Raw genomic sequence first — 27,438 nt, 5'->3', positions numbered from 1 at the left:
TTATTTTGGGTGGTCAACAAGTAGATTTTGCGGTTCTGGTAAGAGAATCAAATTAACAGCATGAAGGATATGTAGTAACATTTTGCTTCTTCAGTTCTACGGCTGATGGCCATTACTGATTTTTATATGAGCATCTTTTGTTCAAGAAACCTCTAATAGAAATGTCATCCATGTCGTGTCTCAAGAATTCGTAGAACGTTTGTAATAAAGGGTATAGAGGTGGAATAAAACGGCCTTCATAGACCACTTGTATCGAATGAATAGCAAGTGATAGTACAAGTTTTTCTTTTCAGATTTGCAGCTCCGGCAACCAGAATGTGGTTGTCTTTAAGCACCCCACTGGACGCCTTTTACTTTTCAAAAGAAAACTTGTTGACCGTGTCATTCGTGCTATCCGTCCTGTACAATGCGCTGTTGCCCGCTTCTTCGCTGACAAAGACATTCTGGCTACCGTCGTATTAAATGAGCTCTTCCCAGCCAAACAGGCTTGAGTTCACCCTATATTTTATTATATGGCTTCCTTCTTGAGACCCATTTTCCAAGTAGTGAGTTTCTTCACAGGTTTCTTCTTACGCCCTTCTATACTTTTCTTTTTTGCCCTGGCTCCCACAAGGGATCTTTTAGCTTCTTTTACGTTTCATTTGTTCTGACTTGGTAATTGTAGTGCCTTGAAACACTGCATGCTCATTTAAGCCTTTAAATAAAAGTGCTTTTTAATTGTAAATGGCGGATTACCACGCTCCTTTCGATTTGTTTTCTCCTGGTTCTGCCGCTGGCCCACCGTATGCCTGATTCTTTTTAAGTTCGATTACCTTCATCATCAAAAATTGTCTCCTTCACCTCCACTCTCTCTCTCCCGAAAAACGACTCTTGGATTGATTGCCCCAGAACTTACGCCAATGTCTATGATACGTCTTTCCCCTTCTTACTCAATCGTTTCCCATTTACTTTTTTTTCATCCTTGTTCCCAAAGGTTGTTTTTTGATTCCTATACACCCCTTTTTGGTCTGACTTGAGTGATGAAGGTGCACTAAAGATACCGTGTGCTCACTTGCATCTTTTTTTATTGCAAATAAAAAATTAATCGTAAATTGCGGATGTCTGCAAAGAATGGTTATTACAGTGACTGCTTGTTATTGTTCCAAATTGCCACAATTTACTTTGCACTTTTTTTTTTTTTCTTTTGTAAAAAAAAACTTTTTGTATACCATGGAAACATATAACAACTGCAGTAATAATAATAAAAAACAAAACGATAAATTCAATCAAACCTAATATTTTATTAGTTGTAAATAATAACATAAATACATTAAAACGTAAAATAGAAGATGATGCGATAGAAGAGGTATTATTAATAATATTGTCTGAAAGAAAGGGGAAAACCCATATATTATTGCATAGTCCCATTCTTCAAAAAGATTTCATTTTAATCATAAAGAATCACCACTACCAATCACATTTCAATTATCACCCTCATCTACAGCCAACAGAGCCAATGATAAGATAATTCACGACGAGGATGGTATGATGATTGATGATGATTCATTAACCGATGAGGATGACTCACTAGAGGTACCGGCTGCACCTCCGTTAAGAAATTATATTGCAATTATGGATGATTATATGGGAACATTAGAACGTGGGTGGAGTGATTTATTTAACGAAGAAACTATGAATTGGAACGAATAATAATAAAAAACGATTCACTTATTTTACATCAAATAATCTCGATAGATTTTTTTTATCAAGCAGAAACAGTCCTTTTGGAAGTATTTTAATAGATTTCAATTGGAATAAAAGTGTTGGCAAGAAAATAGAGCAAATTGAATTATTTCATTACGCTCTAATTAAGGAACGTGTCATTTTGAAATCTTTCCTTTAGTTGTGTAGCACTTGTTTGATGTAAAGGTAATAAACACTTTATGATTATTATAATCCTTTATTCTATTTGCTGAAAATAGATTGTGTGTTTCATGTAGTTTTGCTGCGATAGTAGCACGCAGCAATAAGGTCATAATGAGATTAACCGTTTAAATGACAGACTGAACTACTGATTAGGTCAGTAAATTACCAAAGCAAGCAATTATTTTAATAGAGCACAAGATGATATTATGTTTTTTTGGATCATGAATCTTCTGTTATAATATCTTCATCAAGCGAATTTAATGTATGTTTACGTCTTCAGCAAATCAAAGGATTGCTGTTTTTCGGAAGAAAAGCGGGAAGTCCGACTAATTTTCCGGTAGTGAATAAACAGAGCATGTTCTTTTTAATATACATTTTGTTTTCGTTTAATAATATTAGAAAGCAAAGAAAGTAAAGCTCTATGGTGACTGAGTGAAGGAGAGCTATAAGAGTTTTACAAAAATAATAAATAAAAAAATGCAAGTGGACTCTTAAATTCATTATAAAACCAGACGGATTTTGTTTAATACAAATGACATTTAAGAGACATGCATACTGTTTGTCTTTAGTAAAAAAAAAAAAAAAAGAATGATTGATTGTGTGAAACCAACTAATGAAAATAAAAGCAAAATTTTCCTTTTTCTTTTCTTTTCTTGTTTTTTGTATACTTTTTTGCTCCTTACGCAGACAAGGTGTATGACATGAGTGACAATTACATTTGGATCTTATTGATTGGGTTTTTTATCTTTTTTTTTATTGTCTTTGCACTTTTATGCTTCACCCCAACAAACGGAGATTGGCTTTTTTATTATGGCAACAAAGATTCTTTTTTTGAACATGACTTTGTAGAATGTCCTTCATTACTTGCTTCTCTTTCTGAAGATGCAAGAATAAGCTACGAACAAGCAAAAGGTATAATAGCTGTAGAGAAATCTGGAGATAAATAACAAGAGGATAGTTTATCAACAAAGACACCCACCAGAGAGTGTGTCTACTGATATTACCACATCACAGTATATGAGCATACAAGAAAAGGGAATATCAGCCTTTGAATTCGAATGGAACATGGACACGCAGAGTTCGGTATCAGCAAGGACAGAGATCCAATTCTTTTATGGAGAAGGATGTGTACAAACCAATTTGCCTTTACCAAGAAATCAAGAAGTTTATTATTGGGAAGCAAAGATGTTTGAAAAGCCAGAGACAACAACAGTTTCAGTAGGAGTGGCCACTAAACCTTATCCTTCTTGGCGATTACCTGGTAAATTGGGTGATGAAAAAGGGATATGCTGTGGAGAGTAACACAGGAGATTAGGTTGGAATAAACATTCGATCGGTTATTTTAGTGACACAGGAAAAAAGCACTTCAGCAACCCATTCTTTGGTAAACCGTATCATGTAGGGTTTGAACAAGGAGATGTCATTGGAGTGGGATATCGTCACCGTACAGGAACCATTTTCTTTACAAAAAATGGCAAAAAGTTGGATGATGCGTGTTTTGGATTGCGATATAACTTGTTTCCAACAATTGGTGCCAATGGACCTTGTCAAATACATGTTAATCTCGGTCAAATGGGTAACTGGATAAAACTGATACAAAAAACGATGTTAATGTAGTATAATAGGTTTTGTGTTTATAGAAGCAAATGTAAAGCGCTGGAGATTAGCGCCTGTACAAGGCACTCTAGCACCTCCTCCGGCCTATGGTTTTGAAACTGGTTCCTTTTTATTAGCAATAGGTGGAGAGACATGTCAAGATGATGATAATACACCACTGATACAAATACAACGTGGTCATCATAGTATACCCATTCCAAATACTACTTTACTATACCAACAACAAAATCCTCCTTCTTATTCTACATTTAATACCTCTTCATTTCTTATGGACCAAGCAGAATACGAAAGAAACCGTAGAGCCCATTTAATCTGATAAATAAAGAGGCGGCCATTTAAAAAAAAAAGAATCTTACTGTAAGGGACAGTTTTTTTTTTCTTTTTTTTTTTTTGTCGAAAATGCAACGTCAAGTCAAACCTCATCGATGGATTAAAAAACATGTTTCTTTATTCCATACCACAGCAAGTAGACAACAAGCAACAGTAACAAGTTTACCCATTAAAGATTATGATGTTATTGTTATTGGAGGTGGTCATGCAGGAACTGAAGCATGTACTGCTGCTGCTCGATCTGGAGCAAAGACATTATTACTCACACAAAACGTTGATACTATCGGTAAATGATTACAATCTTTTACAAGTAGAAGTTTATTAATTGGGCAAGAAAAGGTGAAATGTCTTGTAATCCTTCTTTTGGTGGAGTAGGTAAAGGTGTATTGGTGAGAGAAATTGATGCACTTGATGGTGTTTGTGGACGTATTTCAGGTAAAAGAATGAAAACTTTTTTTAAAAAAAAAAGCAAGACTGATTTAGTTTTTGTGTAGACTTGGCAGGTATTCAATTCAAAATATTAAATCGATCGAAAGGACCCGCAGTCTATGTAAGAGAAATAGAGATTATTTTGTATTGAAACTGATCTATGAAATAAAGGGCCCAAGAGCACAAATTGATCGAAAGTTATACAAGAAGCATATGCACGAGTATTTAAAAGATTATCCCAACTTGACAATTAAGGCTGGAAGTGTAGCAGATCTTGTGTTGAATGATGGAATGACGGAGAAAGAGTATGCACATATGATCAAGAAGGGTGCGTCTCAAATGGTGAAGGGTGTTCGATTAGGTAAACACTGTTATTGTTACTGAAATAGTGAATTAAGAATGAATGATAGACACTGGACAGGTGATCAGAGCACCTAATGTGGTGATTACAACTGGCACCTTTTTAGGTGGGGAAATTCATTTGGGTCTAAAGTCATGGCCAGCTGGTAGAATTGGAGAAAATCCTTCACTGGCACTTTCAAAATCATTAAAATCAGCAGGATTTAAATTGGGTCGTATGAAGACAGGTACACCCGCAAGATTGGATGGTAGAACAATTAATTATAAAGGACTAATTACTCAGGAAGGTGATAATCCGCCTACTCCATTCTCTTATCTTCATAAAACAGTACCTTATGCAGTAAGTATAATACAAAGATAAATATGAAAAACTGATGTAGTAAGTAGGATCAACAAATTCTGTGTTATCAAACACGTACAAATGCTCAAGTTCACAAGTACATTTCTGATCATTTTGATCAAAGTATTCACATCAAAGAGACAGTGAAAGGACCACGGTATTGTCCTTCATTGGAAAGTAAAATTCAAAGATTTACGTCAAAGGATGGTCACAATATTTGGTTAGAGCCAGAAGGATTAGATACGCATGTTGTATACCCAAATGGGATATCAAACACAATGCCTGAAGATATTCAATTGAATTTCTTGCGAATGATTCAAGGATTAGAGAATGTGGATATGCTGAAACCAGGTAAGTGATAGACCTTTATGGAAAACAGGAAAAATAAATGTTTTATTTAGCGTATGGTGTGGAATATGATCATATTGATCCTAGAGAATTAAGATCCACATTAGAGACAAAACGTATTAGTGGGCTTTTCTTGGCTGGTCAAATCAATGGTACAACCGGTTATGAAGAAGCCGCAGCACAAGGTATCATGGCAGGTATCAACGCCGGTTTACATGCACAAGGAAAGAAGCCGTTTATATTGGATCGTTCGGATGCTTACATTGGTGTCTTGATTGATGATCTCATCACCAAGGGAGTTGAGGAACCCTACCGCGTTTTCACAGCCAGATCTGAGTATCGATTGCTTTTACGTTCAGACAATGCAGACACACGATTGACAGCCAGAGGTCATGAGGCCGGTGTGATTGGTCAAAACAGATGGCAGTATTATACAAGTAGCTCAAATGCATTAAGCGAAGCGATTGAAGCACTTGAAAATATGCGGATGCCAATTAAAAAATGGGCTGCTTACGGCATAACGTGTGATTCAATGGCATCTCTTGAAAATAACAATGGAGCACATAAAAGCGGTATTGATTTGTTAATGTGGCCAAATATCACATTGGATGCTTTTTATGAGTTATTACCAACTTTATCACAATTGGATCCTAATTTGAAGGAACGAGTGATGATAGAAGGCATGTTTACAAGGATGATCTGAATGAGTTTATACTCACATATTATGAATAGGTCGATATAAACCATTCTTAAAAAGGCAAGCATTAGAAGTTGAGGCAATGAAAAGAGATGAAAACTTACAATTAGATATTAATTTGGATTATAAAAAGTAAGTAAAATTATAATCTTAAAACTGTGTTTCTTATTCATTTTTTCAGAATGGATCAACTTTCAAATGAAGTACGTCAAAAGCTTGCTATCGTTCGACCAGAAACATTAGGGGCTGCCAAACGCGTAGAAGGTGTTACACCAGCAGCTATGGTTGTGCTAATGAAATATGCAAAACGCGCAGGCAAAAGTAAAAATATTAAATAGATAATTATTTGAATTTGTAAGCAATCCCCCGCCCCTCCTTCCCTCTTCTTTTTTTTTTTCTTTTTTTTTTTTAAATCAATAGAAAAAAGTATGGAATCATTTTATAGTCATCCGTTCTTTCCGCTTTTCTTTTCTGTAGAATTAAAAGAATACGTGTTTTGTGTGTGTGTGTGTTTTCATTGTTTGTCTCACGCATAAGATAAAATGATTAGTAATCTGAGTAAGCAGCGAGTTTCTTTTTATAGAAATCATGACATGAAGTGAATAATGTAAGTAATTGAATGTATGAATCTTTAAGGAATCATAATTTATAAAAAGTATCCTTTTTTTATGCTTAAAAACATCAGTTCAATGTCATATAAATAGTAAAATAGATCCCCTTTCATATGTTATCATCAAAAGAGATTGTTGATTTATCCGCGTGAATTATCCAATCATTTTTCATAAAGAATTAAAAGTGATCGAAGATAGTTGTTTCTGACTTTAAAAAGTTTTTTTTGAGTTACAAGCCAATACCACTATTCAATAAAAAGGGAATTTGTTAAATGGTACCTGAATTTTTTTTATTGATAATTAAGAGAATTGTGAAATGATATCCTTGCTATTTAAAACTCAAGTAATAGAAGAGATCTGCACACATAAAAAAAATGAGAGAGTGTATGATTATAAATTATTGGACGAATGATTATGCAATATTAGGAAAAAATAGCGGATATATTGTTTAGGATTTTATTATTACTAATTATTTGTTTTTTTTTTTCTCGATTATGAAAAAGAAGAAAAAAAAAGCTTTTCCTTTTACTTTCTTTTTTTTTTAATTTTATTTAATTATTTTACCTTATTTTTGATGAAATCAGCTTTAAATAAGCGTCGTAAAAAGAGATCATGTCCTTATGAAAAGCAACATGGTCCACTAACAAAAAATATATCAAAATACGTGCAAGGATGTAATCTATTACTAGCACTTGAATTGAATCAAAGACAATCACTCAGCAAAAAATGCCTTGGTAACAACACACTAATTTATATTAAAAATGAAAAAGATTAAACATTTTTTTTTTTTTAAAAAAAAAAGCACATTTAGCTATGTTTGTCGCTCAGGCATGGGAAGATGAACCTTGTAAAGAAAAGTTTCAACAGTTATATTGTATGATGAATAATCTACTTAATACAACAAGTATTGATTCAGATGAACCATTTGAAATTTTATTACAAAAATATTGTTGCAGCTCTTCTTCTATACCAACATTGTGTCCTAGTATAACACTACTTATAGCCATTAGTTATATCGAACGACTTCACAGAGTAAATCAATGATGATAACAGTAATAAATTAAGCTAATGTTATATAGAAACATCGAAATTTAAGAGGCACAGCAGGTTGTGGATCACGGATGATTTTTATTGCTTATAACTTGGCAGCAAAATACATTTATGAATGCCTCAAATTGATTATTTATACCAATCAAAAAAATCATGAAAAGCCATTAACACCACCAACATCACCTAAAATACCCGACAATAGCTTAATTAATGAAAAGAAACAAAAAATAGAAAGAATGGAGAAAGAATTCTTGTGCTTTTTAAATCATGATTTATCTATCGCTGATCCTGTTGCTCTTGTTGAGTGGGCTCAGTCTTTTGAGGAATCAGCAAGCAACAACAACAACAACAACACATTTTGTATTGATCAAAATTATACCTCAGCCGATGAAGGTGATGATGAAATGGATGGCAATGAGGAATAATAAAGCATTTTATTTAATATTTGTACGCATTTTTTTCATATCTTTCAGCTTGATTACCATTATCATGTAGTTTAGTCTTATTAAATACTTCAATAAGCCTCATTTTAACATGTTGTGTCTGAAAGGCGGGAAAATAAATTTTGCAAGCAAGTTCCAGGCTTACTTTATGATGAAATACATCTCAGATTGCATGTACTTTACTGTCTCTCTTCAGACTCACTATTACACAAGAGTGATTAAATATGATAGACTTCAGAAATTCTCAGTAGTCTCGTAATAGGCTTAAAACATGCAGTGAGCCCTAAAAGAAGAAAATCGTTTTACTAATGAATACATTTGCTATAATAATACAGTCATAAAAGACCATTGGATACAACCCATTAGTTTGAATAGGTAGACTACAGAAAGACACTCATAGACTGAGTCTCTCTTTATTCATTCTAAACTGAGTAATTCATGTGTATCCTCAGATGAACATCTGATAAAGTTAATTTAAGGTTGCTTTATAGAAACCAGACACATTCTTAATTGCTATCTTGACATAAACCAGAATTGTACGCTTTTTGTAAGCAGGGCTTAAATCCATTTTTATTCTATCTTTGGTTGCTTTCGAGAAACCAGGCTTAAAGATGAATTGATGCATAAAAAAAGTAGAAATGTGACTTGGGGAAGACCTTCCCAAAAGAAGAAATCTCCCCCTTTTCCTCTTTTGTGTGTGTGTCGTGCGTTTCATATTTTTTTTTTTTCTTAATGAAGATTTACGCTACTGCCTTACTCTCAACTTTAGCATCGGCTGTTTTAGCCTTTGAGAACACTGTGCCTTGTGTTATGTGGTCTCCTAAAGAGTAAACAAAACAGAAAAACAAAAAGACAAGACACAAACTCTCTTTGTTAGCTACATTAATGGAAAAATAGATAGTCAACTTGTCATGACCAGCAGTGATGCGACCTCAAATATTGTTTCTTCTTTTTCTTCAAATGTTTGTTCTGCTAAAGTCATTGCTTTATTTAACCAACCTGAGGTATACAAAAGAATGAAAGAAGAAGAAAAAAGGAGATGATGTTCAATATTGTTGATATGTTTTAAAAGGTTCACAGTAATGACTTTACTCGCTCCGAGAATAAAGATGCATTTGAGCAATTAAAGGTAATAAGAATATATGCATATATTGTAAAGTTGCTGTCTTTTTAAATTTGTAAAATGATAGGCATACGTCAACCAAGCCAGTTCTCGTTCTGAAATTGAATACATCACTGACGGTGTTGATATTCATCAAATAGCCAAGGAAATCGCCGGTCAATGTGATGCTACCATTGCTACTTTGGATGCTTCAAGTAAGAAAAAAAAAAGAAAAGAAAAAAAGCACATGCTTAAACAATAGAGAAAACGAGACAATTGACCTACTGTCTTTATAGCTGTTTCCACTGACGATTTCCCTCAACAAAACTCACCTATTGTTGCTATTGTATCTCTTCCTGCTTCAAACAGTTTCCAATCCAACGGTAAAGAAAGTTTTATTCTTACAGCTTAAAAAAAAAAGGAAAGCTAAATGAGAGTGAACATAGACGCATTATTAGAAAAGGTGATTGATACAATTGGGCATGATAATTATGCTGCGGTTTATACCTCTACTTCTGCCAAGGTAAAAAGCGATACCTGAAAAGGATATCGTAATTGATTCGAGTAATAGGTTCCTGAAAAAGTACACTTGAATCGTCGAGCTCCTGTTGAGAATAAGAAATTACCTATTTTTGCTAAATATCAATTATTTACACCTGGTGTATTTATGGTTCTTGGTGTCACTTTTCTTTTCTTATTCATTGCTGGCACAGGTATCACTTGGTTATCAGGTATTCAAACACCCATTCGTATGGAAGCACCCAAACAAAAAAAGAATTAATAAAACATCTTTATTTTGGATAAACCCTCTTTTTTCGATTCTTATTTACATCCCCCCCTCTCTCTTTCTTCACTTTCAAAAGGCGTATAATAAAAAACGTTTTTTTTTTTTTTTCTATAATACATTTTAACTTTGTTGGTTTACAAGCCTTGGTCCGCCTACTCGCGTTAGTGTACTGGTATGATAAAGAGTGACCTCTGTGAATTTGGCAACACTAACAACGGACGTATCACAACTCGTGACAGCCAGGCCGGCGTAGACATCCTTGGATAATGGAAATGTGATTGACACAAAGGGTTCCCAAGCTGTGCTTGCACCAAGAATGTCTATGTGTTGAATATGTGCCTCAAATAGATCATCGCTCTGTCGAACAAGACGAAGACGGTAAGGAGGTGATGCTTTCATCTTTTTGATGATCTTTGTCGGTTGGAAATTACGGTATCGAACCTGCACGAATACACCATCTGCAGGTGAGATGCCCAACATGATGAGTGGAGACCCAGAACCCAAGTGCTCACGAATCATGATGCCCGCCTTGGCACACTTTGCAAATGTAGAGTGAGATCGAATGGTGCTCTCGATAGCGCCCGAGCCAGAGAAAGGTTGATACATGAATCGAAAGGCGTCACTGTCATTGTCGATATCAGCGCCTGATCCCCAAAGTGTAAACGTAGAAGAAGAGTCGGCCGAGACGGTGCCGGGAAGTCCAATCTGTGTCTCATCGCCTACGTCCATTGTTTGCCAATCACCTGGTAAATTTGGGTTCGGTATAGGACCAGGTAAAGGTTGGCGTGGGTTGCTTAGTTTGGATTGTAAGAAAGGTGCCAACCTTTTGGCAAACATCTCATGTCCTGCATCATTCAAATGTCCCTAGAAACCCACCCCCAAAAGAAAAGGAAAATAACAAAGGATAAGTAGAAGTTTGAGATGGTGAGAATAAGGTACATACCTTGTCATGGTAAAAAGTAGGCCCATATTTTATCCAGCCTGTTGTATCAATAAAATAAACTTGTTGATCTCCTTGTCGATTTAGTTCCAACACAGAGTATTGTGATGAACGAAACATGTCTCCAAGTGGTTCTGATAAGACAAAGATAGGTGCATCGGGTTCCAAAGAAGTTTGACGGATTCGGACAAGAAACGATACAAGTTCTTCCCGGTAATCTTTTGAAGAGTATCCTTTTTGTTTATCGTTTGTACCCAAAAGGATCACAACTCCTCGAGGTTTTGATGTTCTTTGTTGAGGCAGCATATCAAAATATTTTTTAGACAAACCGTTGATCAATGTTGCATCTTGATAGGCTGTAAGGATGTGATCCGCATTGATCATATCACTCGTTAGCCAAGCAAAACCTGTAAAGGGCCCCTGACTTGTCTCTGTGCCTAGTGTCAAATCATGGCCGATAAATTCAACAAGAGGCAAGTTGTTCTGTGTCGGTGGTACTGTTGTACCTGTATCTTCAATCACCAGTGATTGCACACCAATAGATTCGGTAGCCATCACAAGCACTTGATGCTGTCCACTATCTGGTAAAGGAACTAGATCTATAGTGGGTGTTGTATTTGCAAAGAATGAGGTAGAGCCTCCGTCTATTCGTATAAGGACGTTGGCAGGTTTTGTAAGCTGCAGCTTGACTGTTCGTGTCTGCTGAAAGATTACTTTAAAGTAAGCACCTGGCCAACTGCTTTGGATATCCTCTGAAGTGGGTTGCCATCTTCCAATATATTGAATATTTGGGTCGTCAAAAGATACTTTGGTAATAGCTAATACAGTATTGTAAGCAAAATACAGTAGTAAAATTAAACGTTGTATCATTTATGTTGTTTTGTATGAAAAAAAAAAAAAAAAAAAAAAAAAAATCATAAAAAGAAAAGCTAAAAAAGGTGACTGAGTTTTATATTGTAATATTGGAGTATTAAACGAAACTTTATTTGTTCATCCTTCACTTTCCTTATTCAAAAGTAAAAGCAAACAGAAGGTGCATTACTATTGGTTATTCCTAAATAAGTATAAAAATAATACAATATTTTCATATGCAGTTGTATGTATAAAGACATGGACGTTTACATAGTCAACTAAAAAAAGGAGACTTTACAAATTTAGTAAATGTGATCCCGAGTTGTGCTTTTCTGTACTGTTCATGCCTTGAGAATTACTTTTGATGAGAAAGTGCGATCATAAAGCATGAGTATTTATGATGTTGAATAAGAAAGAAAGAAAAAAAAAAGAATGATGGTTGATCATGTTTTTTTTTTTAATTAAAAATATTTTATTAAAGTTTCTATTTGTCAAAAATAAACGATGGTATCTTGACAACTAAAGAACAAGAATATCCAAACTGTTCATTTTATAATAAACCAAATTGAGACAGATGACGTAAAAATACAATAGATTCAATTATGAAGGCTGATAAATGTGAAGCAAATAAGGTTTCTGAAATGCTTATTTTTGACAACTGTATTACACTAATGATATCATTTGTAAAGTACACAAAAGTGAAAGGGAGCGAGAAAGGGAAACAAGCGAAAGAGATTAAAATTTCTTTCGGATGTTCAAGTAAAGCGTGTAACCTTTGGATAGGTTTTAGTTTAAGCTTATTAGAAATTAGGTAGTGTACACTCCAAGCCCTTTTTACTAATATCATCTTCACAACTATTCGTAAACATCAAAATTAAATTTTCTTTTCCCTCTTTATTGGAGCAATGTCGAAAATACCATGTTATTTATAATGTACATCATAAATTAGATGACTTAACAACTATAATGTACTTTTTACATTGTATTTCAAGGATAAATGTACTGTTTACTTTTGACATGGACCAAAGACGATTAGAAAATATAATGAGCATCTTACTTTGTACTTTGCTCAAACCATGAAGGATTTTATTCTCTTTTCTTTATAGTTTAACACAATGAAGTATCGAAATAATAAGCATAAAACTACTTGCATTTCCTACATTCACTTGTACTCTATGCAGAACAGTGACCTTATTGAGCATATACTCAAAATCAAAATGACTGGGATAGCAACTCGGAGTTCATACTTTTATCTTATGCCGCTTCTTGTCCCTGTCTTTAAAAATCTATTTGAAACTAGAACCTAAATAGGGAAATATTTTGCAAATAAAACGGATAAACTTAATTGCCTTATGATTTATTCGTATATTTTGCTACCATTTCTCTCTCTTTTTTTTTTTTATTCTAAGGAGAAGATGATATATATGTATATATATTATATCTTACAGAATAAATGTTATAATGAAGCAGTGTGTCCCCATCTTGACAAATTCTTGCAGCGATTGAATGTCTATTTGAAAACAAAGGGTGTGAATTCATAGATTAATAGCAGAATAGATAAATTGGCATTTTAAATAAAATTCAAATTATTTGAGAATCTGATTTTAAGAAAAGATATATGTCTCAAAATGCTATCTTTTGCTCAAAAGAAACAATGCTAAATCCCGAAATTTATATCCAAACTTACATATGAGACAGTTTGGTTACTAATATTTGTGCGTCACTGATATTGCAATTTGAAATTGTGGCTGTTGCGATATTTAGGAAACACTGTCCATTCGATTTATCGCTTAGTACATGCATCAATAGAGATGTTAACAAGTACTTCAATATTAACTTTTGACAAAGATAACAAAACATCAGCAGTGGTTTGAAAGTAAATTAGGTTAAGCATTAAACATGTCTACAATGGCTTGTACGAAAATATATGTAACAGTTAAAAAATCCATGGACACAGCATATATAGCTATCATGGATTTTTTATTATGTTTTTCTATCCGTAAATTATATTCTCTCCCTTTATTCTATTGTTCATTACTCTCAGGTATTTAATAATTACTTTTTAAAATAACTTTGAGCAATGAACTGATCTTGATAGTGTTATAATCTAAAGTAAGCTACTTTTTCGTAAGTCAAATGATTCAAGCAACTCCAAACACTGTAAACAATTACGACATTTACAAAATAACATGATATGCTTATATTGTGTATTATAATAAACTAAAAATAAAAAAAAAAAAGCATATCCAATTTGATTTAGAATAGGCAACTTAATAAAGGATGTCTTGGTATATCACAATAAATTTTATTTAACAACACCCACTATTTTGTGTTTGCTGCTGATATTGCTGATCAAGGCTCACATTGTTCTCATCATGGTTATCATTATTTACATTCTCTTGTTGAAGTTCTACAATAGCAGAAATTAAGGAACGTGTAGCTTCTTCAATATTGCTATTATCTTTAGCTGATGTTTCAAACCTAAAAACAAAGTATCCTATAAATCTCTTTCTTTTTTTTCACGTTTGTCTATAGTTACCACTGGATAAATCCGTTTTCTTTACAAAAATGATCTAATTCTGCAGGGTTTGCATGTTGCCCATGTCCTTCTTGAATCAAATCCGTCTAAATATATCCCATTAATAACACATATAAGATATTAAAGAGCCAAAGTACCTTGTTGGCTAATAAAATAACTGGAATTTGCCCTCCACCCCATGCCTCAGGTAATGCGACCTTTGCATCAATGTCTCGTTTCCATTTTGTAACGCCTTCAAATGTTTGTGGCCTTGTAATGTCATATACAACAATTGCACCAAGTGCTTCTTTATAATATACTCGTGTCATGTTGCCGAATCTTTCTTGACCTGCAATATCCCATAGTTGGAGTCGAACAATAATGTCAGGTCCCCATTGAATGACTTTAAGTGCAAAATCGACACCAATCTAATAAAAAGAAGTTAGTTTCTTTTTAAAGTACACGCTATATGTTTACAGTAGATTTGTAATTTGTTGAGAATATATTGTGAACATAACGTCGTATGATAGACGTCTTTCCTGTTCCAAGATCACCCACTACCAGAATTTTATAAAGATACTCTCTCATTTCAGTCTATTATAGAAATTATTACTATATTATTTTAATCTAAGAGCAAAGAAGTATAGGTTATGAATGTATGCTGCGATAGAATACCATTTTAATCGAGATATAAATGTAACAAAAGAAGGATACAGTGTTCATGATACCAACTTGCGGAAGTTTGAAATAAAGTGCAAGCTTAAAACCCCGATTTGTAATTCCATTTTTTTTTTAATCTGCTGATTTACCGTTAGCCCAAATCGTGTCCTCAAAGCCCATGTTACATGACAAAAGATGTAATAAAGAGACGAAAGAGATGGTTTCTTGAGTTTAATAATGCGTTGTTTTTGTAATTTATATTTTTTTATTAAATGGGTTTAAGTGTTTTTTAAAGGCACTAATCAAGCACAGAGTTAAAGCTTAAAAATGTTGAGGAAACACAGCGTTACAAGCCTTGTTCTTAAATCCTCTATACAACCTTCAAATACCTTTTGTACCGAGTCGTTAGGGATCACTAAGTCTAATGAATATCGATGTTGTGGGTATTCTCGATAACTACTATATTTATAGATTTCATAGGCAAGAGAAATCGATACATCATTCTAATTTAGGCCGCGATAGATTTGCTTTATTTAGTAACAGTGCATATCCTACCTGCAATCATCTTATTGACATCCCCTGAATTGCTAATAGCATACAGTACTTAATTTGTCGCATTTATTCAACTATCCAATCGATTTATTCGATAGAATCATTTTTTTTTTAATTTAACAAAAAGCAATATTGACGAAACAAAGGCGAAAGATATGGTAGCAGCTCACTGATCCATGACAAGATGTTTTGTCTTTGCTTTGCTAACTTTGTTAAAGAATGACGTTTTCAAAATGTATTCATGAACACTAAGGGCACACCAAGAATAACAAACTGAACTGTTACAATCCAAGATACAAATCAAGGTTTTTAATGAACGTTGTTTTTCTTAGTATAGCTACTGATATAAAAATTCGATTACCTAGACGCTTTTTAATGATGATGTACTATGAAAATGACTTTAGTTGATATAAAAGTGAATAGGATGATCATTATGATCATGCTCAGAAAACCATTCATGACGCAATTCCATGCCTTTTAAAACTCCTATAGTTGTCATGGTATCATTTGCACTATTTGGTGTAGATCATTTAATGGGAAAATCTAGTTACCCAATGGCTAAATTAGGGTGTGAAGAACATCCTTGATATTCCCGAATTATACCAATACCTGTTTATAACCAAACATCGAACGGTCAAAGAGGTTTAATCATGCAGGTAATAAGCTAGCCCAAAACATATTTCAGGATCCCTCCCTTTTTGTAGTTTCATGGTATAAATTTTAAACAAAGTTGTATTAATCCTTTGAATAAAGATTCCTTGGAGAATTGAAAAGAGTATTACCTTACTTGTAGATGATTACAATATCAAGTATTTTTCTTTTAGACGTCAACTTTTTTTAAAAAAATTTAAACAAGGCTGTCTACGCGCAATATGACTTTTGTATTAAATCTGGAAATAAAACGTGGCTTGAAAGAGCATTTGCCACCAAATGTTCAGCAACTATGTGATTTTTCTTTGAGTTAATACATTTGTTTTCTAAATTTCATAAGAATATCCTAGATACGTAGTGAAACAATATACAGAATGTCAACTGAATATGTAAATAAAAGTCTTGAGATGGTGAAAGGAGACTTCATCACAAGCATCAAACATTCTGGTCAAGTCCTCTTTGTCTCAAACTTAGTAAGTTTAACTTTATTTTTAACGGCAGACCAGAATTGCTCTATGGATAAAGCTCAGGAGAATAAGAAGCAAGATAGACACATTTGTATTCTCCGTTTGTAATCATTTTACCCGCCTCAATTGAGGTGTGAATAGGTGCATTATCCACGTAAGATAACCTCTTTCCATTTCTGGTAGCTTATTCATTACATCCAATGTATTTGAGATAAACTTTAAATAATGGTCTGCTGTAGTTTCTTTAGGAACTGTTTGTTTTGATCCGTTTGCTTTTCTATTGAGACCGCTTTAAACTTTTTTTTATAAAAAAAAGATCAGGAAATTCTCAATTCAACATTCAAGACACCAAAGTTAGATATAATACCAAGAACAGAGTGAGATACTACCTTAGTCATTGATTTAGTAACTATGGATAGCTTAACATGTACAAAGCGCGTAGTAGATGGTCTCGTTTAGATATTGAAGCCAAATTCATCAGTAAAAACGCAATTGTTTAAAAATTCATGTCGCTTTCTACCCATTATCTTACCCGGACTAGGCACTCCTCAAGCCTATCCCCCATTATTCATCGCCACTGGATGAAAAATAACCTTTTTCATTGTTAAGTTGCGCTCTTGCAATAGAAAATCACCAATAGGCGTATTCTTTAAATTGAAATTTTCAAAAGGCTTCATCAAGTTATCTATTACATGTGATAGTCGTCAAAGAATTCCTTATGTTCATTCTGTAATTAATACTTTTTGCGACCGGCCTTATTCTTTTATTTTTATAAATATCCTAATTAAGTTTATTCCCTAAACTCTGTGCCCCAGTCTTGAACAGTATGTTGAGTAATATCTATTAGTCTAGTGGTCTTTTCAGCATTAAAAAGCTTGGGTTTAACATAGTGTATAAATAGACATCTTTGGATATCAGTATGTATATTGTGCTACTTTCCTGAATTGCCTCTCAATACTTTATCAGTCAGTTCATCCTCCATTTCTTGTTCTAGCGCTTTGCATTTAGGTCTAACTCAAGTACTGGAGATTCACGGTCTTTACTGAAATTAGTCAAGGTTTTGTAAGTTTAAAGATCAAATTTTTCCTCGCTTCATAAAATCAGTTCCCCTCTCGGCAACGATTCTACCTCGTCCAACTTTTTATAGAAAACAAATGCTCATTTTGAATAGTTAAAGAAAGTGCTAATCGAAAAAGAAAAACCTTAAATTGGGAAATAAAAACCCACTAATTGGTCAGCCTTAAAACCGCGAAATGTTATCTGGAACATTGTACAGCCAAGACTTTGTTCTCTGTATTTGTTAATAAAATTTTGTTTACATACCTGTCTTCTACATTTTTATCGTTTGTATCGGTTTTTTGATGGAGCATCGCATCAACGCCATTTTCGACACGCTTTCACTCACTCCTTGTAATGTTTTCCTTCCGAAAGTGTATGGCATCTCTTCTTAAAGCGCTTCCTATACGTGCTACTTGCAAGAAAGAACATAATTATTTACTGCACTATGTCGTACTTGTAAAAAAAAAGTGGTGATCACATGATTAGGAATTAAATAGCAATTGATAGCTGTATTACTAATATATTTATTCACTGAAATGAAATGTAATTAAATGTCTAATTTGGCACCAGCTTATTTGAAAACATTATACAGCAATTGTCTCAATTGAAGGGGGAAAAGCCCTGTGCAAAGAAAAATAAAAAAGTTTTAAAATTTTATTGTTTGCTGTGACGTATATTGAAAACAAGAAAAAAAAAAAACAGGAATGCTTATGATGTCTCACATCATTCTCTCTTTTCTCTTTTTATTATTTTTTCTTGATTAAATGTCATATTCATTTACTAGAGACAGAACTGCTGAATTAAGAGGGGATGGTGAACAAGTAAATAAATTAAAAGATTTGCATTGTAGTACACATGTACACGCACTGACATTTTATTTTTTTAAAAGTCCAAGTAAGTGTATGATAGGCATAATGCAAATGAAATTAAGGCAGTTATCAGCAATAATAACCAAGAACCCTTTGATTGGGGGTATGGACCTACTGAAAACAACACATATGAAATGAATCAAAGGGGACCTGATATCTCTACTTCACAGGGATTCTTTGAACAAGTATTTATATGATAAACTGTGTCTGTGTGTTTTTTTTTTTGCTTATTCGTGAATAAGTTGGATAGAATTAAAAGTGATATTGATTCATTCAATTATAATGTTGATCAAATAAGTAATTTACATAACACACTTTTGCAAAGCTCAAATGAACAGCAAACAAGAAAAGCATCCAAAGATCTGGAACACTGTAAATCAATGACACAGCAAAATAACATGAGTATAAAGGCAAGGATCCAAGGTTAGTTTTGCACTTTTACTTACATTGGCTTATGTAACGTTGTATAAAAAGAACTTCAAAACATGAACAGTCAACTACCAAACAATTCGGATACACGAATGCGTAAACAACAGGTTTATAAAAGTAAACATAAAAAAGAAAAAGGAGCTTATGAAAATGTACGTTTAGGTTGCTGCTTTAAAAAAGAGATTTCTAGATACAATTCAAAGATATCAAGATGTTGAAAGAAATTATCAGCTAAGATATCGACAAAGGATCGAACGTCAGATAAGGATTGGTAACAACAGCAGAAAACAAGCCTCTTTAGTTATTTATAAAAATTATAGTTAAACCCGACGCTACTCAAGAAGAGGTAGACTCTATTATTGATTCTGATGGGCCGCCTCAGATATTCGCTCAATCCGTAAGCAACCCTGGTTTTTTTTATAGCCAAAGGCTAAAAAGAAACTTCATAGTTAATGACCGCAGGTAGACAAGGACAAGCAAAGGCCGTGTTGTCCGAAGTACAGACGCGACATGACGACATCAAGCATATAGAAAAAACAATTATTGTAAGAAAAAACTACCAAGACAACAGCAGCTCATTATTTTATTAGGAACTGCATCAACTTTTTATGGACATGTCGATGATGGTGGAACAACAAGGCGAGACACTCACTACAATTGAAAATCATGCAGAACAGACTGAAGGACATATCAAAGAAGGAAACACGTTTATATCCAAGGCCATTCAAAGTGCAAAATCAACACGGACGGTAAGGCTCTTTTTGACCCACCTTTTGTTTCATTTTCTGATCCTTTTTACCAGAAAAAATGGTGCTGCTTTTTTCTTTGTATTGGTATTTGTGTCATGATTGCCATTCTGGTATGGTGGTTTGGATTCAACCATGTGGTTAGTTTTTTTTTTTTTTTTTTTTTTTTTTTTTTAGTATGCGAACTATAAATTAACACTTTTCTTTCTCTTCTTAGGGCGTTGGAGGAAATAGTTCACAATAAACTTTTTTTTGGTTGCATAAACAGGGTATGGTTGAATATAAGTTGATGTGAAGTTTGATGGAGACTACAAATAATTTTTATAAAGAGGAGCATTTAATCCTTTTACATTATTATTCCTTTTGTTAACTTTAAATGCGAAAGAACTGTCGCGTCTTCATTTGAGTATGGCGATAGAAAACAGTTGTACGATGTAGTAAAAAGGAGAGTGTCGCTTACTAAAATAATGAAAGATCAAAATGATATGAAGCACTCAAATCCTATTTCAAATAGTGCTCCCAAATGAGATAAAGACAAAATCTCTTTTAATCCATGTAGACTACATGTAAAATCGAAATTCCCTTTGCGTAGTTACCCGATACAAAGCAAATAGGGAAATGAAATAAGAAAGTGTTGTATTTGACAGCTGAACATCAATAATGCAAAATTTGGCATTTCGTTTATACCAAGATAAAAGCCTTTAAGCAGAGAATTAGGAATTTTGAAGCTGATTTAACTACCTGGTAATATCTCACAAAGATACCTACTATGAAATAATCCAGGCTATTACAACCTGATGTCTGTATTGTTTGTCTTGTTTCACAAGCACTCAAAAGTCATAACAGACAAGTTCATTTTCCGATGTTGACATCATCATTTATGGCTCCTGGTGCGATTGATCGGGGATAGACTTTTAATTCTTTTTTTTTTTTTTTTTTTTTTTTTTTCAACATCTACCTCCCTTCCCTTTTTCTTACAATAATGCTTTCTCCAGTTGCATTAAAACGTAAAAGAAAAAGAAAACGCAACCAAATAACGGACATGTTTCACTAAAATCAGAATTATATAGAGATCGGACGTTCTAATGTTGTTGCTAAAGTAGCAGCTGTCAACCAAACTGTAAAATAATGATTGCATTTAACAAAACGTTTATTAATTGGAAATTAATTTGTTTTTTATGTACGTAGCGTTCTACACATGACTTGACTTTCAGAAAGAAGACAGGTCAACCCATGATTAGACATGGTCTCGGTGGAAGGTATATGAAAAAAACAAACAGCTTTCAAATCACTCAACAGCGCTGCATTTTGACAACAGATCTTCTACTAATGGTCATATTGCTACCGTATTTGGTTGTACCGGCTTTTTGGGCCGTTATGTTGTCAACAGACTTGGTACATGATTGCATACTCTTAAAGAATATGACGATTCTCATGTTTTCTATAGCTCAACAAGGCACACAAGTTGTTGTTGCTTATCGTGATCCTGACGAAGCCAGACACCTTAAAGTAACTGGTGACTTGGGTCAAATCGTTCCTTTGGAGTTTGATTTAAGAAATAAGGAACAATTGACAGAATGTGTTCGTCATTCGGATATTGTTTATAACTTGATTGGACGTGATTACGAAACAAAGCAAGTAGAAGAGAAAGGTGGGGAAGGAATGAGCCGAGTACTGACTGCTCTTTAGGAACTTTACTTTTGAAAATGTTCATGTAGATGGTACCCGTGCATTGGCTGAGGCTTGTGCAGAAAACGGTGTTGCTAGATTTGTTCAGGTGTCTGCCTTGAATGCATCTGAAGATTCTCCTTCCAAGTTCCTTCGTACAAAGGTAAATGATTGTGTAAAGAAGATGCGTTTCTAATATAAAATGTTTAGGCTTTAGGAGAAAAGGTAGCTCGCGAAGTTATCCCTGAGACAACTGTTGTTCGTCCTGGTATTATGTGGGGTCATGAGGATCGTTTCTTGAACAGAATCGGAGGTATAGTTTATTGTTTAGAAAGAAGAAAAAGAAAATAACGCTTTTATGAATCAGATGGCGATGGTTGGCAATACTGGGTAAACCAAGGCAACACAAAGATTCTCCCTGTTTCTGTAAGTGATGATGTATAAAATAATTAACAAAAGATGGTAACATGTTGATAGGCAATTGATGTTGCTCAAGCCCTTGAAGTGATGTTGACTGCTGAATCTACGATGGGTAAGACTTACGAACTTTATGGACCTAAAGAATACAGAGTGAAGGATATTTATGAGCTTGCTCGCGAAATCTCTATGCAACCCCTTCCTATTCGTAATGTGCCTGATAGTGTACTCAAGTAAAGTATCCGTATAGCTGATGTTTACATTCTATGATTACTCATCTGTTTATATAGATTCATGGCCACCATTGTAGACAAGTTACCTTATAATCAACAAGTCAGCCCTGATTTAATTGAAAGAGTAAGAGAAAAGAGTGCAAAGGAAAGAGAGACTAATTGATTTATAGTTGAAGATGGATGATAAGCCTACACCTGGAGCATTGACCTTTAAAGACTTGTATATTGAACCCACTCAATTAGAAACAGTTGCTATCCATTTCTTGAGAAGATTCCGTAGTAACGCAGTGTTTGATCTTCCTTATGAAAAGGGAGAAGGACAAGTGAAGAAGGGTGTTTATCATTTGATTGATTAAAACCAAATAAATCTTATTCTTTATACTTGTTTTATTATCCAAGACAAAAAATAGCATTATTTGTTATTTTATAAATGTCTCGGTTCTGTTTGAAATGGATGATTGACAAGGTATTGTTTATTCAATACGTTGAAATGAATTACCACCGAGTGGTTTATCATTTAGTTTTGGATTATTTTTAGCTAGGATGTCTATGAATGAAACAAGTAAATAACTGAAGCAGGTTTATTAATCAACTTACCTTTGTCTTTCTTTGCATGATCATAGTGACAATCATGTTTATCTGGAAAACGATGTGTGTCACAAAAGATGAGTTCACATCGACATTTATTGGTCAATTGTTTGGAAAGTGGAATCTGCGTAATCATTAGATGATCCTACGGGGTTTTTATTTTTATTATTTTTTTATTACCTTTGAACGACAAGTGAAGCAACGTCCTTTGTTCTTTTGTATGGGTTGCGTCTGTTCTTGTTGATGTTCTTTAGGTTGATTGATTGTGTGAGATATACTATCTTTTATCACAGGTTCGATTTCTTCTTTTGATGTCTCTACTTTTTCTGTTCTTTTTTAATATTTAAAATTCACATAATTACGTATGCTAACTTTACGGTCATTATTTTTCTTTTCTAATTCTTTAAAACATTTGGAACACATGTTGTTATAAATCTTGTTGCCATAAAACCCACATCCGGCAGTACAAGTAATAGGTACTTCAGGTGTATTGTTGTCTTCCATCTTGCTGTGATTATTAAAAAAAAAAAAAAATGAAAAAAGAAGAAAAAAGGCAAGGGAAACTGAAAAAAAAACTGATGATGAATGATTTCCAAGCGCAGTCACTTGAACTTCTCTCCCGTCTCTTTTTAAACAATTATTCAAAAAAAAAAATGTAATGCAATGTATAAAATCTGAGTTGAATGTATTCAATAAAAAATACCCTGGAACTTGATCACTTTATGATTACTCTTTTGTTTACTAAATAATGCAAATGTTTTTTTAAAAAGTTAAAATTTATAAATTCATATTCCGTTTTTGGCATTTTTATTAGAAAGGAAACTGTATGTTTATAAACAACTTATAGACTATGTGCTTTAGGGTGATATTATAAGAATATGAGAAAAATTGATTTTAATTCAACTTGTTAACAAGACATGTTGCAAATTCACTGATAATAATGAAAGGATTAGATATAGTCAACAATTTCCTGAATACGAAAACAAAAAAACGATGATAGCAAAAGAAGAGAGCAAGACGATATAATTTTGATTAGGCAAAGTGTTTTTAATAACTCAGTATCAAGGTATAAGTGTATGTTATAGAAACATGCCATGTTATTGTTTTAAAGTTGTTCGAGTGATCCATGGGGAGGCTGGAGGGAAAACAAAAATGTGACTCTATTTTTGACTGATGATGTTCTTTAGCTTGAAAGACAACATTTAAATGTCATAGCAAACACTTTTTTGGAGTAGAATATAGAGGATCCTTTGGAATACATCAATCACTAAGGACTTATTCTTATTGTCAGCATAGGATGAATTTGAGTACTTTGGTCTAATGTACTTTAAATAGTCGGTAAACAAAAGCTGAGTGATAGATATGATGGGGCCACGTAGACCGGGGGGGGTTTCTTTATGTTCTCAGCAGGTACAGCTATCGAGACAAAAAAAGAAAACTTTAGAAACTTTTAAGAGCAAAAGACGACTTTTATGAATATCATCAGTGATCTAATTTTATTCCTGAATGACAAGGTTGAGTTTGATTAGATAAACAGACAAGGATTGATTTCTTTAAATACCCCCAACAGTCAAAAAGAGATACTTTTAATACTGATTTGAGAATAGTAAAAACAAGCATCATCCAAGAATATCAGTAAAAAGATCAAGACTGAGAGTCTCAATACAGTGAGAACGGTAACTATTGTCACTCTGTGGAAACTAAATGCCTCGAATTAAAAATTCATTTGTCCATTTACGCCTAGAAATTGTCTTTTGATTGAGGAGAAATGTCACAACAAGTTCAATCAAATTGACCCAGAAAAATGATATAAACTTGACTTTAATAGCAATCATCTTTCCCTTTAATTTTATTTTAAAAAACAAGGTAATGACAAATGGTTTCTTTTATGACGATGGATAGGAAAATGTCTACAGCAGACAAGGAATGAAAAATGTTTGATCCTTTGGAGGATATTTTTACACTGATTTCAGGTCTACCACGTCCATCACGTGTCGTATTTACCCCATTAAATACTTATTATTCGTATGAGATTATTCAAATCTTATATAAGAAATAACAAGTACCGAACACATAATACCACTTCTTACATATTCTCTAAGACTCATTTCCAATATTAACCATATGCAATATTTATATTGTTCAAGCTCAATAATAGAATTGATCTTGAACTCACTTTGGTCCCTGAATAATTCCATTTCCTATATAAAGGCGTAGTTTGATTAAATGTGTTCTCCCTCTCTCGTCTTGAAATGTAATAAAGAGATCACATAGAGACTCATTCACTAGTTTTTCAAGCACTATTTCCCTTTTAATTCTCAAATTTATTATCTGCAAATATTTCTCCATGTCCTTTTTTTTTTTTTTGCTCCATCCACAACAATGTTGTCAAAGTCAGAAATCGTACTTACTCATTCTCAAGCGGCCTGTGTCTTCTATGGATAAGACATTACCTCAAAAAATGAATTACTAAATGAAGCCAAAACTGATGCAATGCATGAACTTGAACTATGTTACATAAACAACAACTCTTCTGAACCATTCCCAGCGTCGGCTGGACGACTAAAATACTTTACATTTCGTTATAAGAAATACCGTCGTTCGACAAAAAGTTCCTGCTCCTCCACGATTACTAATGGGAGATGTAACAGAAATTAACAACCAAGTTATACGTTAGTATAAGACATATATCATTTTTATTTGTTCGTTGTATATTCATTAACAATGTAACGCCGTTTAGATTGCCAATCTCAGCTAAAGGAATTTGTTGACAACTTCTTCCTGTCTGTAGACCCTGGTAATGAAACAGTTTACGAACGTTGCGAGTTGTCTTTGGAACAAGTATTCCAAATAACCTCTGTGTATACCATTTTACTCAAAAATAAAGAAATTGGAGCTTTTAAAAGCTTTGCCAAAAAAAAAAAAGCCAAAGCATGATATTTGAAGGCGGACATAAGAAAGAGAAGCAAAGGAAAACGAATTGAACGAAAGATTCTTTATGTGATGAAACCCGATGACAGAGGTAATATAGTTTATTAGCTGGAGGAATCTGTGCGCTGACATAATATATAAGCCTTTTTAACACAAATCATCAACAATTATCAATATCGTTATGAAGAATTTATAAAAAGTCTCAAAATGAATGGTTTTGATGTGATTGGTTATGCAAGAAAAAGCCCTACCAAAATATCAGACTGTAATGAATTGTTTTGTCAAACCAGAGAGGAGAGAGAGAGAGAGAGAGAGAGAGATTACTAAAAATATGATTTCGTGCTTGCAATCTCGCTCCCAAGTGAAAGACGCTTATGTGTCACCAAGTGGTTGCTCTAAAAGTCCCGTTGCAGCAAGAGATATGACAACGAATAAAGACTATACAAACATAAGCGGTTGCATTAGATACACACAATATAACTTTTACAAGAATGGAAAATTTAGAGAGACCATGATACGATCTATTAATACTTTATTTATGTACTTATCATCTACAACTAAACAGGTTTGCCTTATAATCGTTGATTACGCAGCTTTATCAACTGATCCAGATAATATCTTACTTTTGGTGAAGTGCGTCTTTATACCATGATTTTATTGATAAACACACACGCTAACACTAACACTGACGCTAGCACAATCTCTTAGAGAAATTATAAATCCCTGTAATATATTGTCGTGGATCGTTTCCAAGATGTAGGCAAGTACGAAGTGTACCGACGAAACGATATTCTTAGTTCACCGGAACCACTGGCATCATTTGACGGTCGTCCAAATCTTCCACGCCGGTCTATCTAAAAAAAATTGAAGTCAATTATGCAATGTAGAAGTTGGAGTTGAATAATGGATGGATAACTAAGTGATCCATTTTTTTATGCTTTTTTATATATTGTTGTTATACGAAATTTACTCATGTTGGTTTATAATGGAAATAAACGATGATAGCCAACTTTTAGCGAGAATAGTGGAAGGTCCTACTAAATTGATTGAAGCTTTCTTTTTTTTTTTTGGACAATTCTTGGTACACTGTGTATTTACGCAGAATTTCTGCTGGATGGAGCTCCTAGTAGCTCAACAACCTCATTGTTCACTGATGAATTCTCGTTGTTTATTCAAAACAATGATTGATTGTTCTTTATTATATGATGTTTGATGATTCTCTTCTTTTTTAGCTGTCGTCAGTGAGCCAAGCTATGGCATATTTACAATCTTGTAAGGGTAAGCGCATGTATATCGTATTGAATCAAGTGATTTAACGACATGTTAAGTCATATTTATTCTAGGGAGATATTAATAACGTTTCTTGTAGAATATTCTATGTCAAATAAAGTCAGGTCCGTGTAAAAAGCCCGTGTACCAAGAATTTCCCTTTTTTTATTATTATTATTCTCTTTCCTTTTTCAAATTCCATCACGTTCAAACAACTCCTCTTCATTTTTTGAAGCCGTTTCGTGCTATAGCTATCGAAAATAAAATGATATTTTATAAGATTGTCATGTTAAAACATGAAGGAGTGAATTATACCAACTTACTTGTATCAGATACTATTGTTCCCTAATAAGCCAGGACTCAGTCTCGCTGAACAGCTCTGGGCTAGCGTTATAAAAAGCAAAGCTAAGCGGGATAAGGTTAGTGATGTTAAATCCCTTATTAGTGCTAGAGCCGCCAATGCTGGCGCCACGTTTCTTGTTCGATATCCTGTAAACTAATCTAATAAATTTTAATTTGACCAACCATAAACCTCTAATTGGCTCTGGGGGCACTGTAAATGGTATTGTG

The 27,438-nt window shown here is 33.7% G+C and overlaps 11 protein-coding genes across 11 annotated transcripts; 7 read left to right on the top strand and 4 right to left on the bottom strand.

The window, feature by feature from the left end:
• Positions 1-1,209: 1,209 nt before the first annotated feature.
• On the top strand, positions 1,210-1,689 carry RO3G_11666 (uncharacterized protein; the record flags this gene model as incomplete). The annotated part of the gene is made up of 3 exons (XM_067666250.1): positions 1,210-1,231; positions 1,287-1,345; positions 1,402-1,689. The coding sequence occupies 3 exons, from the start codon at positions 1,210-1,212 to the stop codon at positions 1,687-1,689; spliced, it is 369 nt and encodes a 122-aa protein (XP_067522351.1).
• A 1,233-nt stretch (positions 1,690-2,922) lies between these two features.
• RO3G_11665 (uncharacterized protein) lies at positions 2,923-3,838 on the top strand (the record flags this gene model as incomplete). Its single annotated transcript, XM_067666249.1, has 3 exons — positions 2,923-3,203; positions 3,252-3,481; positions 3,531-3,838. 3 exons carry the CDS (start codon positions 2,923-2,925, stop codon positions 3,836-3,838), a joined length of 819 nt encoding a protein of 272 aa, XP_067522350.1.
• Positions 3,839-3,921: 83 nt separating this feature from the next.
• Positions 3,922-6,503, top strand: RO3G_11664 (uncharacterized protein; the record flags this gene model as incomplete). Its single annotated transcript, XM_067666248.1, has 10 exons — positions 3,922-4,138; positions 4,228-4,287; positions 4,347-4,402; positions 4,453-4,642; positions 4,749-4,981; positions 5,029-5,332; positions 5,383-5,901; positions 6,062-6,158; positions 6,208-6,347; positions 6,472-6,503. 10 exons carry the CDS (start codon positions 3,922-3,924, stop codon positions 6,501-6,503), a joined length of 1,848 nt encoding a protein of 615 aa, XP_067522349.1.
• Positions 6,504-7,450: 947 nt separating this feature from the next.
• On the top strand, positions 7,451-8,112 carry RO3G_11663 (uncharacterized protein; the record flags this gene model as incomplete). Its single annotated transcript, XM_067666247.1, has 3 exons — positions 7,451-7,484; positions 7,641-7,669; positions 7,717-8,112. 3 exons carry the CDS (start codon positions 7,451-7,453, stop codon positions 8,110-8,112), a joined length of 459 nt encoding a protein of 152 aa, XP_067522348.1.
• A 750-nt stretch (positions 8,113-8,862) lies between these two features.
• On the top strand, positions 8,863-9,773 carry RO3G_11662 (uncharacterized protein; the record flags this gene model as incomplete). Its single annotated transcript, XM_067666246.1, has 6 exons — positions 8,863-8,957; positions 9,008-9,134; positions 9,203-9,259; positions 9,321-9,447; positions 9,529-9,615; positions 9,691-9,773. 6 exons carry the CDS (start codon positions 8,863-8,865, stop codon positions 9,771-9,773), a joined length of 576 nt encoding a protein of 191 aa, XP_067522347.1.
• A 366-nt stretch (positions 9,774-10,139) lies between these two features.
• Positions 10,140-11,514, bottom strand: RO3G_11661 (uncharacterized protein; the record flags this gene model as incomplete). The annotated part of the gene is made up of 2 exons (XM_067666245.1): positions 10,140-10,883; positions 10,963-11,514. The coding sequence occupies 2 exons, from the start codon at positions 11,512-11,514 to the stop codon at positions 10,140-10,142; spliced, it is 1,296 nt and encodes a 431-aa protein (XP_067522346.1).
• Positions 11,515-14,120: 2,606 nt separating this feature from the next.
• On the bottom strand, positions 14,121-14,917 carry RO3G_11660 (uncharacterized protein; the record flags this gene model as incomplete). The annotated part of the gene is made up of 4 exons (XM_067666244.1): positions 14,121-14,292; positions 14,351-14,436; positions 14,488-14,757; positions 14,807-14,917. The coding sequence occupies 4 exons, from the start codon at positions 14,915-14,917 to the stop codon at positions 14,121-14,123; spliced, it is 639 nt and encodes a 212-aa protein (XP_067522345.1).
• A 2,059-nt stretch (positions 14,918-16,976) lies between these two features.
• On the bottom strand, positions 16,977-17,564 carry RO3G_11659 (uncharacterized protein; the record flags this gene model as incomplete). Its single annotated transcript, XM_067666243.1, has 3 exons — positions 16,977-17,048; positions 17,253-17,344; positions 17,546-17,564. The coding sequence occupies 3 exons, from the start codon at positions 17,562-17,564 to the stop codon at positions 16,977-16,979; spliced, it is 183 nt and encodes a 60-aa protein (XP_067522344.1).
• Positions 17,565-19,072: 1,508 nt separating this feature from the next.
• Positions 19,073-19,996, top strand: RO3G_11658 (uncharacterized protein; the record flags this gene model as incomplete). Its single annotated transcript, XM_067666242.1, has 5 exons — positions 19,073-19,123; positions 19,179-19,287; positions 19,337-19,413; positions 19,607-19,765; positions 19,940-19,996. 5 exons carry the CDS (start codon positions 19,073-19,075, stop codon positions 19,994-19,996), a joined length of 453 nt encoding a protein of 150 aa, XP_067522343.1.
• Positions 19,997-20,744: 748 nt separating this feature from the next.
• Positions 20,745-22,436, top strand: RO3G_11657 (uncharacterized protein; the record flags this gene model as incomplete). The annotated part of the gene is made up of 11 exons (XM_067666241.1): positions 20,745-20,769; positions 20,833-20,882; positions 20,951-21,021; positions 21,081-21,157; positions 21,210-21,413; positions 21,481-21,593; positions 21,641-21,743; positions 21,798-21,856; positions 21,908-22,080; positions 22,138-22,204; positions 22,251-22,436. 11 exons carry the CDS (start codon positions 20,745-20,747, stop codon positions 22,434-22,436), a joined length of 1,128 nt encoding a protein of 375 aa, XP_067522342.1.
• A 117-nt stretch (positions 22,437-22,553) lies between these two features.
• On the bottom strand, positions 22,554-23,091 carry RO3G_11656 (uncharacterized protein; the record flags this gene model as incomplete). The annotated part of the gene is made up of 4 exons (XM_067666240.1): positions 22,554-22,627; positions 22,678-22,792; positions 22,849-22,994; positions 23,046-23,091. 4 exons carry the CDS (start codon positions 23,089-23,091, stop codon positions 22,554-22,556), a joined length of 381 nt encoding a protein of 126 aa, XP_067522341.1.
• Between the last annotated feature and the right edge of the window lie 4,347 nt (positions 23,092-27,438).

This window comes from Rhizopus delemar, genomic scaffold, assembly GCF_000149305.1.
Source record: "Rhizopus delemar RA 99-880 supercont3.9 genomic scaffold, whole genome shotgun sequence".
NCBI classification, from domain to species: Eukaryota; Fungi; Mucoromycota; class Mucoromycetes; order Mucorales; family Rhizopodaceae; genus Rhizopus; species Rhizopus delemar.
Note: the sequence above shows the minus strand (reverse complement) of the source record. Positions and strands in the feature narration are given on the sequence as shown.